The following is a 13874-nucleotide window of genomic DNA, read 5'->3' as shown; positions in this document are numbered from 1 at the left end:
ATTGTTTACAGGGTCGTTATGAGGTACAGTCAACTCAACAGCACATCATAACAACAACCACCCTAATTCACAGCAGTACAGAAGGGAGAGGTGGCAAAGGAGACAAGAACAAGGAAATGACATCACAGAGCTTCTGTCTGCCAGGTCTAGATACACTGCGCCATGTAGAATTTCCAAATACCTTGTGATGTAGGCTTCTGTTCTCTTTATAGAAGAGAGAACTGAGGAATTGAAGGTAGGGGGGTGTGTGTGTGTGTGTGTGTGTGTGTGTGTGCGTGTGTGTGTGTGTGAATGTGAATGATTATAGTATATCTCCCCAAATCCCATATACTAGAAAGCAGTAAAGTCATTAAAATCCCTCTTTGCTCCAGGATATCACACCATCCCCCTGTGCTTAATGCCTTATTTTTATCACACTTAAAGACAGAAAAAAGGAAGCTAGAATGTTACAAGTCAGAGTAGTTTTCCATATAAAATAAAATTAGCAGTTGAGGAGAATTGTGTGTGGGAGTTATAACCCTTTATTCTAAGTTCTCAGGGTATGGGAGTGGGTTGTTGCACTAAATGACATTTGTTACTTGGTTTAAAGTATATAAGAAACTTTCTCTACCCTTCACCACATTCTGAAGTGTGAAGTACAGTGTAGAGTTTCATCTCTGGTGTGGAGTTGCTGCTTTCACTACTAAAAGCCCTTTTCTGAACTTTGCATTAGGTGTTTGGAAAATGACCTCTCATTACCGTTGACTCTGGATCAGAGACTCTCCCTGGGTTCTGATGATGAAGCTGACCTGGTTAAGGAACTTCAGAGCATGTGTTCCAGCAAATCGGAATCTGACATTAGCAAGGTAAGCAATTCCGGTGAGCAACGCAAACCTCCAGAGTCATTGCCATCAAGTCATAACTGACTTAAACGTGACCCGCCAGTGGACTTCCAAGGCTGTGAATCACATGGGAGAAAATTGCCCATCTTTTTCCCTAAGAGTGGCTAGTGGATTGAATCCACCAGAGAAGTACTGCCTTCGGGCGAGAATTGCAACAGGCTCTGCTACCAGAACTCCAATAGCCAGTGGGTGAGGACTTCAAAGGTGTTCACTCAACAAGAAGGAGGCTTTTTGGAGACACATTACTTGTTACCTGAAACGAAATCTTTGTCTTTGTATTTCAGTATGGCTAATAGTCAGATTCACAGCTAGCTGTGAATTGCTGCTATTCCAAATATCTTTTGTACAGTAGACTCATTGCCATTAAATCAGAACCCACTCATAGTTGACCCTCCATTGGGTTTCTGAGGCTGTGAATTGCATGAGAGGAGATTGCCCATCTTTCTCTTGTTTAAGGCAGTCTAATTTGGTAAAGCTTGTTTTACCAAACCCATCAGAAAGACCTAAAATGTACATTGTGCATGCATATTGAATGAGAACCCAAACACCAACATATTTAAGAGACATTCTTCTGAACTTCACCTCACTTTTCCCCAGGGGTCCTGGTGTATTTGTTCCCCTTCCCTACCAATTTTGTACTCTATCCATCAGTAAGAGACTCTTAGAACAAGCATCGTTATAAAATTGGGTATATTAGGGATAGAGCCACAGCAATAACTTGTTACAAACACGAAGAATTGACCTGTCAAATGCATGTATTCATCGTCTGTGTGCTGTGACAGTCAGGATCCAAATATGGAAACCAGTGACCAGAAATCTGAAGGAAAACATCGAGTTCAGCGTGTCCTGGCATTCTGAGACCTGCCACAACTCGACAAAGCTCTCCTCCCTTTTTCTGAAGAGGGAGCCTATAAGAAGACAGTTGAGACGTAAGAAGGATGCTATGACAGATTCAGTTATCATGTTCTACCAGTCATACTGTCTAGGCCAAAGTGTAATTGACTGTCCTAGTTAACCTTATTATCCACTGAGAAGTAAGATAATGGTAGTTGTTGTTGTTGATTGTCATCTAGTCAAGCATGACTCATAGTGACCCTATGAACAAAGTTCATTTCTCAAAGTTCATAGTGTTAACAGAGGAATCTTGTTTAGGAAGTAGATGATACTCCTGCTTCAGAATATCATCTAGCCAAGTAGCATTTATGTATTATTTTCCCCCCTATAAATCTGTTCTGATCTTTTTACTTTTAATTGAAATCTTGGATTCTCTGAGGCTATCTTTAATGCATCTGCTATCAGATTCACAGAAGGTGTCAAGTCTTTCGTGTTCACAGTCCCAAAGTTGGACGTATTGTCTTTGCTTCCTGTAGATCTACTGAAGGTCAGGATCAGGATGAGCCTTTCCCATGGTGACCTTTCCACAGAAGGATGGGAAGTCTCCTCCCATGCAATTTACTGCCTCTGAACACCTGCTAGAGGGGTCAGGCAAGAGTCTGTTTTGACTCAGAGGTAAACAACAGCAACAGAGGTGTCGTTAATACAATACAGCATGTCCTAGCATAACCAGAAACAGGACTTTAAAAAATGTTGTATTTTCCAGATTGCTGATTCCAGGGATGATTTAAGGAGATTTGATAGTTCCAGAAACAGCCCTGTGTTTCCAGCATCTGTTAACACTCCAGGAACACCAGTGTCACAAAAGGTAAGTGTCTCTTTCCCCAAAATGAGCCAAACAAAGACTGGAGTGGACTTCATAGGCCTCTCGGTGAGTCACAGCTCCTTGGAAACTACAGGGCTGGGATAAGGACACAGATGTTCAGTCATCAAAATTGAGATAAAAAAGATGGCCAGTGGAAGTATCTTAAAAGAATGGCATTTAAGGAGTGCTGGTGGCCAAGTGGCAAAAAGCTGTACTATAATCCCAGAGGTGCACGGTTCAAATCCACCAGATGCTCTGCTGAAGAGGAAGGGGCAATCTCTTCCTGTACCAGTCAGATCTGATTTGACGGTACACACATACACACACACACACAAAAGAAATAAAAAACAAAATGAAACAAAACAAAGAATGGCATTTGGAAAAGCACTATGGTTCTCTTCTATTTGATGCTTAAAATTGTACTCTAAAATTGTGGATGTTGTCTTTTTTTATTTTGTGTGTGTGTGTGTGTGTGTGTGTATGTGTGTACTGTCAAACTGAATCTGACTGGTAGAGGAAGATATTACCCCTCTTTTCCAGCAGAGCATCTAGTGGATTTGAACCGTGCACCTCTGGGGTTGCAGTGTAGTTTTTTGTCACTAGGCCACCAGAGCTCCCTGGATGTTTTTTTAAAGAATGTTTTTATTGGTATAGGCCAAAACTCCAAGTTACAGAAGCTTGTTTTTCTTGGTAGTTAAATTTTATAAAGGTAGTGCTTTTCAGTTGCATATTGAAAACTAAGATTTCCTTCATTTCTGCAAAGAGCCAAGCTGAGTGATAGCATCATAATATTTTACACAAAGAAAGAAAATCACCTGATTTTTGTTTTCATTTCTTAACTTAATTTGCACTGTGCTTCAGTGAGATACTTCAGTGAGATACAGTCAGAATAGCAAAGAAAAAAAAGCCAGGCTTCAAACCGATGTCGTTAACCTCTTGAAACAGCTCGTATTGCATGGTGCGGGACCATCACTGATCAGTTAGTCGGTGGTAAGAGATGGCCCAGCAGGGGCCCCTGGATGGATTCAAACAGTAAAGTGGCATCTTAGCCATTAACTAGTTTGTGAAGACCCAGATCAGGCAGAGGCATTTAGTAATGTGCGGCCTGTCCACTAAGCCTTAGCTGTGCAGTTCCCATCCTGTTCCCATCTCTGTCACTTGCTGGCACACACAGATCCGTGTGCAGAGAGCACGATGATAAATGAACCCAGTGAGATGACTAAATTACATCTGTGTCACATGGCACAGCCTCTGCTCTCTCAGCTCTACCTTGGTTTTCAACCCTGTTTTGTTAAGTGTTAAACTTTGTGAGCTATACATGATGGAGAAAAGAAAACAGGAACGTTTGCAGAACTGAAATATCTAATAAAATATATGTGACATGATGGCCTCTGATAAGAAAGCACATGATCTTTCACGGTCGGCTTTGTCATGTCGTTGTTAACCATAGAGTTGGAACTGACCCGTAGTTGACCCTCCCACAGGTTTTCAGAGGCAGTTAATCTCACAGGAGGAGACTGCCCATCATTCTCCCTTGGAGCAGCTGGTGGCCTCGAACCAAGTGCCTTCAGGATTACAGCACAGATTCTTGGCAGTAGGCCACCAGAGCTCCCTATAGTGTTGGCTTTTTTCTTTATTTTTTTTTCCCAAATGAGAATCATTTTTATAAATTAATCATTTACAAATTCAGCAAAATGCGAAGACATTTTAGAGGGAACGGTCTAAGGAGGTGATCTCTGGCCTCTCCGGAGCACTCTGACTGGAAAACTCTTAGTCTGGGGGCTGCCCCTTTCCATCTCCAAAGCCTCAACTTTCTACCCTTACATAGCAGCCCGCCTGCATTGGCTGGAGACCAGTGCATGTTCCTGGGCTTTCATGTCAGCAGTTCTTGTGGATCGTAGTGGAAGGATCCTCATGGGTGAGGAGTCAGGAAGAGGAACAAAGAACATCTTTCCTCCAAGGGACCAGCTCACTTCCCTGTGCACAAATGTAGACTGGCCATGACTGGCTCTCACTGTATAATGTTGTTGTTGGATTTCTGTGTTGTTGAGTTAGAACTAACGTACAGCTGACCCTCCGGCAGGTTTTCTGAGACTGTTTATCTCACGGGAGGAAAGTGCCCATATTTCTCTCTTGGAGCAGCTGGTGGATTCAAACCATAAGCCTTTGGGTTGACAGCGTAACTCGTTACCTCTAGGTCACCAGCGCTCTTTATTGTAGGAATAGAGGTCATTTTGGATCACTGCCCTGTGACTCTCTGGGTTGTTAATAGTAAGATATATAATTATTATCTAAATATATAATATAAATTATTATTTTTATAAATTATTCATATATAATAGTATATCATTTCTTATATAATAATAATAATTAGAATCAATAGTTAGAGTCTCCCTCCATGTGATAGCGTGGAACTTTCTAAAGGGCTGTGGTACAATCCCAAAGGCCCATGGTTCAAATCTATGAGCTGCTCCATGGAACAAGGAATGGGCAGTGTCCTCCCATGCGATTAACTCCCTCTGAAGACCCACTGGAGAGTCAGCTACGTGTTGGTTCCAACTCGATGGCATACAACAAAAACAACAATCTTTTGTAGAAGCACATTTTGCTCCCAGGGAGCTAACTTCCAGTTAGAAATTAAATGAGTGCTTAACTTTTGCACCACCAGGGCTGCTTTTCAATGAAAAGAATAATTTATTTCCATAAAATTATACAATATTTTAAAAAAATAGGACTGAAAGTAAGACAAGCTTAAGCTTTAGTGCAGCACTGGACAGCGTTGCTTGAAATGGACCTTTAATAAATGAGTCTTCTAGTGACTCGACAGCACGTAACAAGTGCCTATGCCATTACATTATGATACTGTGATTATTTAATAGACAATCGGACCGTAATTAGTAACAAGCATCCACTGAAAGTTAGACTGCACCCTGAAGGCCCGGGGACTCTTTCCCAAATAGTTTAGGTGTCTTTCTCCAGACTGGCCAGCAGAGGGCAAACTCACACTCCCTTGGGAATCTTCCAGAAGCTTGGCTGGCTTCCTCCTTGACTTGCCTGTGCAAGGTAGCTCCTTCTGGCTCAACCAGCACTTCTTGGTTAGATGTTCAGTTTCTTCTGTTATCAGGAAGTGACTCCTTCAGAAATCAGAGCTCTCTGAAGTCGTTTCTCCCCAGTGGCCAGAGACTTGGCCTTGCAGCCACTATGATACTTTGGAAGCAAAGCTGAAGGAATTAATCTGCATTGTTTGCTGCAGTGTAACGCTTCCTGCTATACCAGGACTGAAATATAGGTGTTTATCATTTAAATGTCATGCCTGTTGTTTTGTGCCATCGAGTCGGAGCCAACCCCTAGCCGACCATCCAGCAGGTTTTCAGAAGCAGTAAATTGCACAGGAGGAGATTTCCCATCCTTCTGCTAAGCAGTTGGTGGATTTGAACTGTGTGCCTTTGGGATTTCAGGGCAGCTTCTCTGTTACTCAACTTTAAATCAATAGAACAGAGACTAAGAAATTTTCCCTACCTCAAGAATGTTCATCTTTTTTTTTTTTTAGTCTCCTATTTTGCCTCTGCTCATAGCACCCTGTGGGTTTTCAGATGAATTTCAAAGATTGCAGGAGCATTATTTATAGTCAGATCTGCATGCACACTGCTGTAGATTCTGTGAGATGACTAAATTAGTCATCTATGTCCCATGACACAGCCTCTGCTCTCTCAGCACTACCGTGTATTGTTGTGTGTTAAACTGTGAGCTGTACATGCCATACCCTTATTTGATACACGTCATATTATTGGGTTGTATATATACTGGGGTGGCATGGCGGTAAGGAGCTGTCTACACAAAAGCTTATGGTTCCCGTCTACTAGCTGTTCTGAAGAAGATAGATGGGCAGTCTCTTTCTAGGCAATTTACAGCCTCGGAAAACCCATCGGAAGGTCAACTGTGAGTTGGTTCCGACTCAGTGGCACATAATAATATTGTATGTGTTGAATCTGCTGGTGTCCTGGACAGAATTTCATTGGCCTAACTAGGCCCATGGGTCAGTCCCATTATACAGATTTAAGAAGTAACTTCTCTAAAGGAGAAATGGAGCTGAATTCTGGTACCTGGGCGGTGTTCTCACAGTTCAGTCTCAGCTCAGGACTCTTTCCTCTGTTTCAGCAATCCAGGCATCCAGCAAAATTATCGTTTCTCACATCTTCTCCCCTTGGTAGTCTGACAGCATAAGCTTTTCTCTAACACAGAAGTAAGCGCTTTGATTATCTTTCCATTCGCCCTTAACCTCCCTTAAAATACAAATAAGAAATGACAGGAACTGGCAGAGATGTGTGCGTCCCTGCACACCTGACCCTAGGCCATAGTCTTCTGCCTCCCTGGAAGGAGTGCTGTTGTCAGGTGTCTCACCAGCAACGGACGTAGAGGTTTGTGAAGCTCCTGTCGGTAAGAATAGCCCAGACTCATCAGCTCTCGATTCACCAGCTTCCCTGCATCTAGAATTCATGGGATACCAGGAAAAGTCCAGCTCAGGCAGTAAACCTCCAAGAAATTAATCGTTGATCTTCTTTCTCTTATGTCCTGTGGGATATGGGGGTCATGGGAACCTGAGTGCAGAAAGAATCTCCTGTGTGCTTTGCTCCAGGAGGAAGCTCTAGGACTGACTGGCAGGAGAGGAAGTCGGTAGCATTGGCAGAAGCGATGTGACACAGTGGTTGATCTCTCTCTTGCTTCAGGAGCTCAGTCCTCTCAGCAACCGGCAAAGGACGGAATGCAGCAACAGTAAGCTAAAGACGGAGTTGGGTGTTTCAAGAGTGAAATCTCTTCTTCCTGTTCCTCGAAGTAAAGCCGCCCAGTGTTCCCAGAACACCAAAAGAAGCAGCAGCAGCAGTAATACAAGGCAAATAGAAATAAATAATAACTCAAAAGATGAGATTTGGAACTTACGCAAAAACGAACAAGTAGAAAAACCTCACAAATAGGCCTGCCTACAATTTTCTCACTATTAACTTCTGTATATTTGACACCAAAACCAAGGACAACAATGTGTAAATAACTTTCAATGAATTGTTTTCACTGTAATATAAAGGATGAGTGCGGGACCACTATTCAATTTTTTTGTAAAGAATGTATTTATAATCAACCTTTTGTTTTGTTTTGTTTTTAATTCTGTATGGTTGAACTTCATACCAAGACATTCAGCCAGCTTTTCAAGTAGTTTTATAATAGACAATTTGTCATAGTTTTAATTAATATATTCAGGGGTCTCAAAACCAGAGGTGTCTGTGTACTGTATAGCTCTATATATTTGTATATATGTACATATGTATATGGAGGTAAATCCATAAATTGTATTGCTTACTACATATTACAAAATGTATATAGTGTTAGCTTAGATAACGTATTCCATTTTAAGTGGAGATCATATTTTGAAGTTCACTTGAAGAGGAATGGCTAGGATGAGGTAATAATAAATCACTTCTAAACAGTTTCCTTATAAGCCATATTAAGTATTTTGCTTGCTAAATTCTAGTTTTCTGTTTTCAATCTTTTCATGATTGCATTGCTGTTTGGTTGTTACCATGTATATTTATGCTCATGAGTTTGCGTTCTAACTCCTGTAAAATATGAAATTATAAGGCAATAAAAGTGTTATCTTTCTTACAAAATTTTTGTACGTAATTGAATATGAAAAAGAGCAGTTTTCATAGATACTTCAGTAAGTTAATTCAGAATTAGCTTTCTCTTCAGTTCTAGCAGAAAACTGCTAATAAAATTAATGATAGTGTTTTCTAGAAATGTAGCCTCTAAAATTGATGATGAAAATCATTTTTACTTAATACAACTCAGAGTTCTTTTGACATCAAATAAAATATAGACTTAGTGAAATATTTCTTCTGAGTTTCAGTCTATGTAGTTTTTAGTCTATTCCTTCAAAATATTTTTGCATTCAATTTAAGGGATATTCATAAAACTCACCTTCAGTACTGATAATTTTTTTATTAATTTTAATGAAAGTTTAGAGGGACTTAGGGTTTCCATTCATTTCTTGTTGCACTTTTCTCCCTGCCCACCCTCTCCCCTCCCCAATTCACTCTTCTTCTTGAAATGTAATAGAAAAACTCTTTCATTGTTATGCAATCCCTCCCCCCAAGTCCACTCTACTGTGCAGCCTTCACTCTGGACTCCTGTCATGACAATAATACCCAATCATATATCCCTTTTAAACAGTTCTCTCCCTCATCTCTTTCAATGCAGTATACCTCATTCCTCCCCTCCCTCTCTGTCTTCCCTCAACCCCAATGTCAGTCCCGTTTTACAACAGGGGTCCTATACAATATTTGTCCTTTTGTGCCTGAGATAGTTCACTTAGCATAATGTCCTCCAGGGTCACCCATTTTGTATAGTATTTCATGAGTTCCTTGTTTTTCAATGCTGCATAGTATTCCATTGTGTGGCTGTCTGCAGAAAGACTCACTCTTGTTAATGGATAAAAGTAAATATTTCAGTGGTGCCCCCAGAATTAGACACTCATTAAGCAGAAATAGAAGGAAGCTCTTCCAGGGACGGCTTGACACGGTGACAGCAGCACCGGGCTGCAGCCTCTCAGAGATGGTGAGGACGCTGCCGGACAGGGCAGGATTCAGGTCTGTTGTTCATAGGGTTGCTATGAGTTGCAGCTGACTCACAACAACAAAACATAAAATAAAAATCTTCTACCTCCTCTTTTTCCTCCCAATACCAAATACCAAAACTTTTAAGTATCATTTTCTACCAAAAATTATTTGCTTATTTAAAAGTATTTCAAAGTCTTTCTATACGAGTCAGTTATTTTTTATCTACATTAATAAAGGACTGGAGTAATGGGGGTTGGTTTGTCAGAATTAGTGAGACTGGCTCAGGACAGGGCAGGCGTCAGAGCTGCTGTACATAGGGGTCTCTATGGGTCGCAGATGACTCAATGGCACTTAACATTTTGTCTTACAAAACAGAACCAGAGTAAATTATTAGATTATGAGAAATGGGGTTTCTTCATTTATCTAATGCGGCTGTAACACAAATGCCACCACTGGAGGACCTTAACAAATAGATTTATTTTCTGAGCGTTTAGGAGACTAGATTTAGAAGGACAAAATCAAGACACTCCAGTTCTAGGCGGCCGTTCCCTTTCACTCAAGTCCTGGGGAAAGGCCCCTGTCTCTTCAGCTTCTGTTCCAGAATTCTTTGGCCGTTTTCATGTGGTCTGGCACTGATCTTCCCATTTCTGCTTATTCTCAGAGTCTAAATTACTCTTTGATATCAGAAGAGATTGACCTAGAACCCAGCCTGCCCTAATGCTGCTACATTAACATAATAAAGAAACTTCATTCTCAAACGGGATTATAACCACAGGTATAGAGAACTCTGGCTGCCAAGCCCAAGGCTGGTGGTTCAAATCTACCAGCTGTTATGTGGCAGAAAGATGAATCGCCAGTCTCTGAAAACCCTCTGAAGGGTCACCTGTGAGTTGGTTCTGACTCAATAGCATGTAACGACTTAGATGAATTGTAGCATATTTTGGGGGAGATACAGTTCAATCCATAGCATGGAGAGAAGCAAAAATAATTCAGAGGGTTGAAGCAGAGGAAAGCTTTTCTATTGAGGAAGAGCTAGACTCCTCCTATGTCAGCCTGGACTTCCTGTTGGAATCCCAAGTGCTGCCATCTCTGTCTTTGATTCCAAGAGAACGTGCACTCAATGTCTTCCAGTCGGTTTTCAGAGGCTCTACAAAGCAAGCAAGGAGACTGACCATCTTTCTCCCAGAAGCAACTGGTAGCTGGTGGATTCGAGCAACCCACCATTGGATTGGCATCGCAACCCCTTAAGGGTTCCAATTTGGCCCTCTCCCCAGCAAATCAGTTTTCCTTTAAAAAAAAAATACAAGTTATAGCACATTCTAGAAAGAGTAAGAAACATTTGGAAAGCTTTTGTTTCAGTTATAAAGATGTATGAACATCACTGGTGATGATGTGAACCACAAATTGGTGGATCATAGTCCAGAAATCTTGAAAAGTCAACACCATAAAATGGATCGTAGTGGGGAGAGAGGTAATACAGGCTTGGGTGATAATCTGCTGTGAGTGGATTTTGCACTGTTATTAGTCATGTGGCCTGGAGACAAGTCACTTGATCTTTTTGATCAGTAGTGAAATGATCGAGCCAATCCGCCATGAACTTTAAACAAGATAAGGGTACAGTGTTCCTAAGTGCTTCCTTCCTTCATACAATAACCAGTGGACCAACATCCCTGAATTATTTTATGGCATTCCAACTTATTTTTCTGATTGGAATTATCTCAGAGAAACACTGGTAACTAATTTTCATGTGAGGGAGCTCTTTGTTGACTCGCCCATAGAAGCTGCACTGTAAAGCCAAAGGTGGCAGGTCTAGTGTTTAGTGGCTAGAATTCAATAGCAGCTCCGCTAAAGAAGGATGGACAGTCTCTTGCATTGTGATCTGTCCTCTCAGAGCACTTCAACTCTGTGACCATGAACTTGAGTTTTTTAATTTAATGCTACTGTCTTAGTTTAGTTGTCTACTTTGGAACTCGGGTGGTGTGAATCCTTCAGCTGCTCTATCGGAAAAAAGATGAGCCATCTCCTCTCACGTGATTTACAGCCTCCGAAACCCAGTGAAGGGTCCGGTTTGAGTCCATTCATGCCCCAGATAGGAATTTAAGGGTTTGGGTTGTTTTATTTTCTTTCTGAGTTAGACTAGAGATACCACACATGGATGTTTTTAACTAACAGAAATATATCCTTTTAGAATTTAGGAAGCTTGAAATCCAAGTTCAAGATCTCTGCTCTACTCTCTGTCAGTTGCAGGGTAAAGTCTTCTTTCCTCTATAAACCTCCCTGAGCTCTGGCCTCCCCCCATGTCAGGGAGTTTTGTTGCCCAGGGACCCTGGTCCAAAAAAGATGACCACCACCCCAGGGCATTATTATGTGATGATACCATCCCACCTTCTCCCTCCCTTGCTTCCCTCTACCTTTATCTCCATTCAGGTAATAGGTATTATTGGCCACATCCTAGGGGACCTCCCCTTTACAGTCAATTAGTATTGAGATGGGTCTTTCATTCCACCCTTAATCCTCCCACAATGGATTTCTCAGGATCACAGAGACTAGTACATAGCTTCCACATTATATCATTATAATTGGGGGGGAACAAAATTCAACCTATGGCCTTCCTGAGCATTTGTTTTTAAACTACTGGCTTATGAAACAGCTAATTGATGGAGATGGCTAATTGGAAGTTAATAACTATGTAAATAAAGCTCATGAGCAATTTCCACTTTCCTTTTAATTTAGCTTGAATGTTCACGCCTCCAAAATAGCCTAATACGTTTTGCAACTGCTTACGTAAAAGAAGTGACATATAGTCTTTACAAAAGCGGATGATGAAGAAAACCGATTTTGATAGGGTCAGTTTTTTCCAACTTCAATACTTTTTCCCATGCAGCTAGTCAATCATGAAAATGAAATTCAGGTGATTGTTGTTGTTGTTGTTATGTGCCGTCGACTCTTTTGCGACTCATACCGAACCTGTGTACAACAGCCCTAAACCCTGCTCTATCCTGTGCCAATTGCATTGCCTCTGACACACCCATCCCGATTACCCCAGTCACTGAATCAATCCACCTCATAGAGGGTCTTCCCCTCCTGCGCTGTCCCTCCACCCTCCCAAGCATGATGTCCCTCTCCAAGGACCTGTCCCTCCTTACAACATGTCCAAAGTATGTCAGGCGAAGCCCCAGAATCCTTTTCTTGGCAGTACATGGTACATTCAATACTCTTCTCCAGCACCACAGCTCAAAGGCATCAATTCTCCTTCTATCTTCCCTAGTCATTGTCCCACTCTCTGATGCAAAACAAGTTATTGCAAAAACCATGGCCTGTATCAGGCGGACCTTAGTCTCCAGAGAGACACTGTTGCTCTTGAGTACTTTAGAGAGGTCCCTAACAGCAGACTTTCCCATCACAATACGTTTTTTTATTTCCTGGCTGCTGGTGCCAAGAGTGTTGACCGTGGAGCTGAGCAAACTGAAGCTGTGAACAATCTCAATCTCTTCGCCATCCATCCTGATGCTACCCACCTTAACCTGGTGGTGGTGGTGGTGGTGGTGGTGATTGCCATCAAGTTGAGCGCAACTCTTAGTGAACTTATGAACAAAAAGCCTGAAGCCTTTCTGTAACTATTGTAATTTCTCAAAATTCATAGAGTTTCCAGAGCCATGTTGTTTAGGAAGTGGATGCCACTCCTGCTTATGAAGAAATAAACTCAAAATCATTGGGCGCTCATAGCATAGTCCATAGGGACCTGTACTGTTAACCCCAAAATACCATGTCTTATTAGGTGGTTTGAATCCACCAGCTTTGCTGAGGGAGAGAGAGCTGGACAGTCCTCTCCTGTGCCATTTACAGCCTCCAGAAACTGACGGAGGGTCAGTAATGAGTGTTCCAGCTCCGCAGCATTGATTTTGAGTTAGGAAGCGTTGTGGAAACTTGACTCTAAAGCTGCAACTGTCTGACTTTCTTTGCAAGTTTATTTTCTCGGACAACATCCTACCTGTGTCTAAGAAGTAGATGAGTGAGCAGATGGCCTCTGTTAGTTTTGGGTTTGATTATTAATAAATATGTTTCCTTGTGGACTGAGCTGCCTTTTGAATGTGAATTTGAGAGAGAGAAGATCAGGAATAACCCAGGAAAGGATATCTGGAACCACACGTTATGTCTACTCTCTCTTCACTAGTCAAGGTAAAGCTGGAAGAGCAGGAGGAGTCAGGGGTTCAAGTTGGGCCCCACATCTTCCCTCTATCTACCAACTTCAAGGCACATCCATCAACATCCTAGGAGAATTTAACTTTAGAAATCAACAAACTCATCATACATATGCATATGCATATACTGGATTCTGCGAAGGTGTGTTTTCTGGTTTGGGGTTGAGACTAGGGTGCAGCTCTTGCTCGCAACAGGGTGTGAGCTGATTGGATTTGGCCTCGTATTAGGTGTTTGGCCCTCGGGCCTGGCTTTTGTGGATCTCCTGAATAAAACAAGCTTGGAAGCAGGAATGGCATCCACTTCCAAAATAGCTTGTCTATGAAAACACAATGAACTTGGAGAAGAGATAAAAGTTTTGCGTACAAGACTTGCATTCATAGAGTTGCTATGGGTCTTCCACGACTCTACAGCACTTAACAACATACATATACAACTTCTTTCTTGACTCAGAAGTCTCTGGCCTTCCCATTTGCTCTCCTGAAC

The 13874-nt window shown here is 41.7% G+C and overlaps 1 protein-coding gene across 1 annotated transcript in view; it reads left to right on the top strand.

Moving 5' to 3' along the window:
* LOC102846862 (cortactin-binding protein 2-like) overlaps nucleotides 1-7553 on the top strand; it is a 165118-nt gene extending 157565 nt beyond the window's left edge. Inside the window, exons 21-23 of the mRNA XM_006882666.1 lie at nucleotides 713-845; nucleotides 2482-2583; nucleotides 7308-7553. Of these exons, the coding sequence (XP_006882728.1) occupies nucleotides 713-845; nucleotides 2482-2583; nucleotides 7308-7553 (481 nt within the window). The remainder of the gene's footprint in view (nucleotides 1-712; nucleotides 846-2481; nucleotides 2584-7307) is intronic.
* Nucleotides 7554-13874: the final 6321 nt, after the last annotated feature.

Source organism: Elephantulus edwardii, unplaced genomic scaffold, assembly GCF_000299155.1.
Source record: "Elephantulus edwardii isolate Elephantulus edwardi_28Jun2011 unplaced genomic scaffold, EleEdw1.0 scaffold00022, whole genome shotgun sequence".
NCBI lineage: Eukaryota > Metazoa > Chordata > Mammalia > Macroscelidea > Macroscelididae > Elephantulus > Elephantulus edwardii.
The sequence above is the reverse complement of the archived record's forward strand: the minus strand, read 5'-3'. Positions and strand labels throughout refer to the sequence as shown.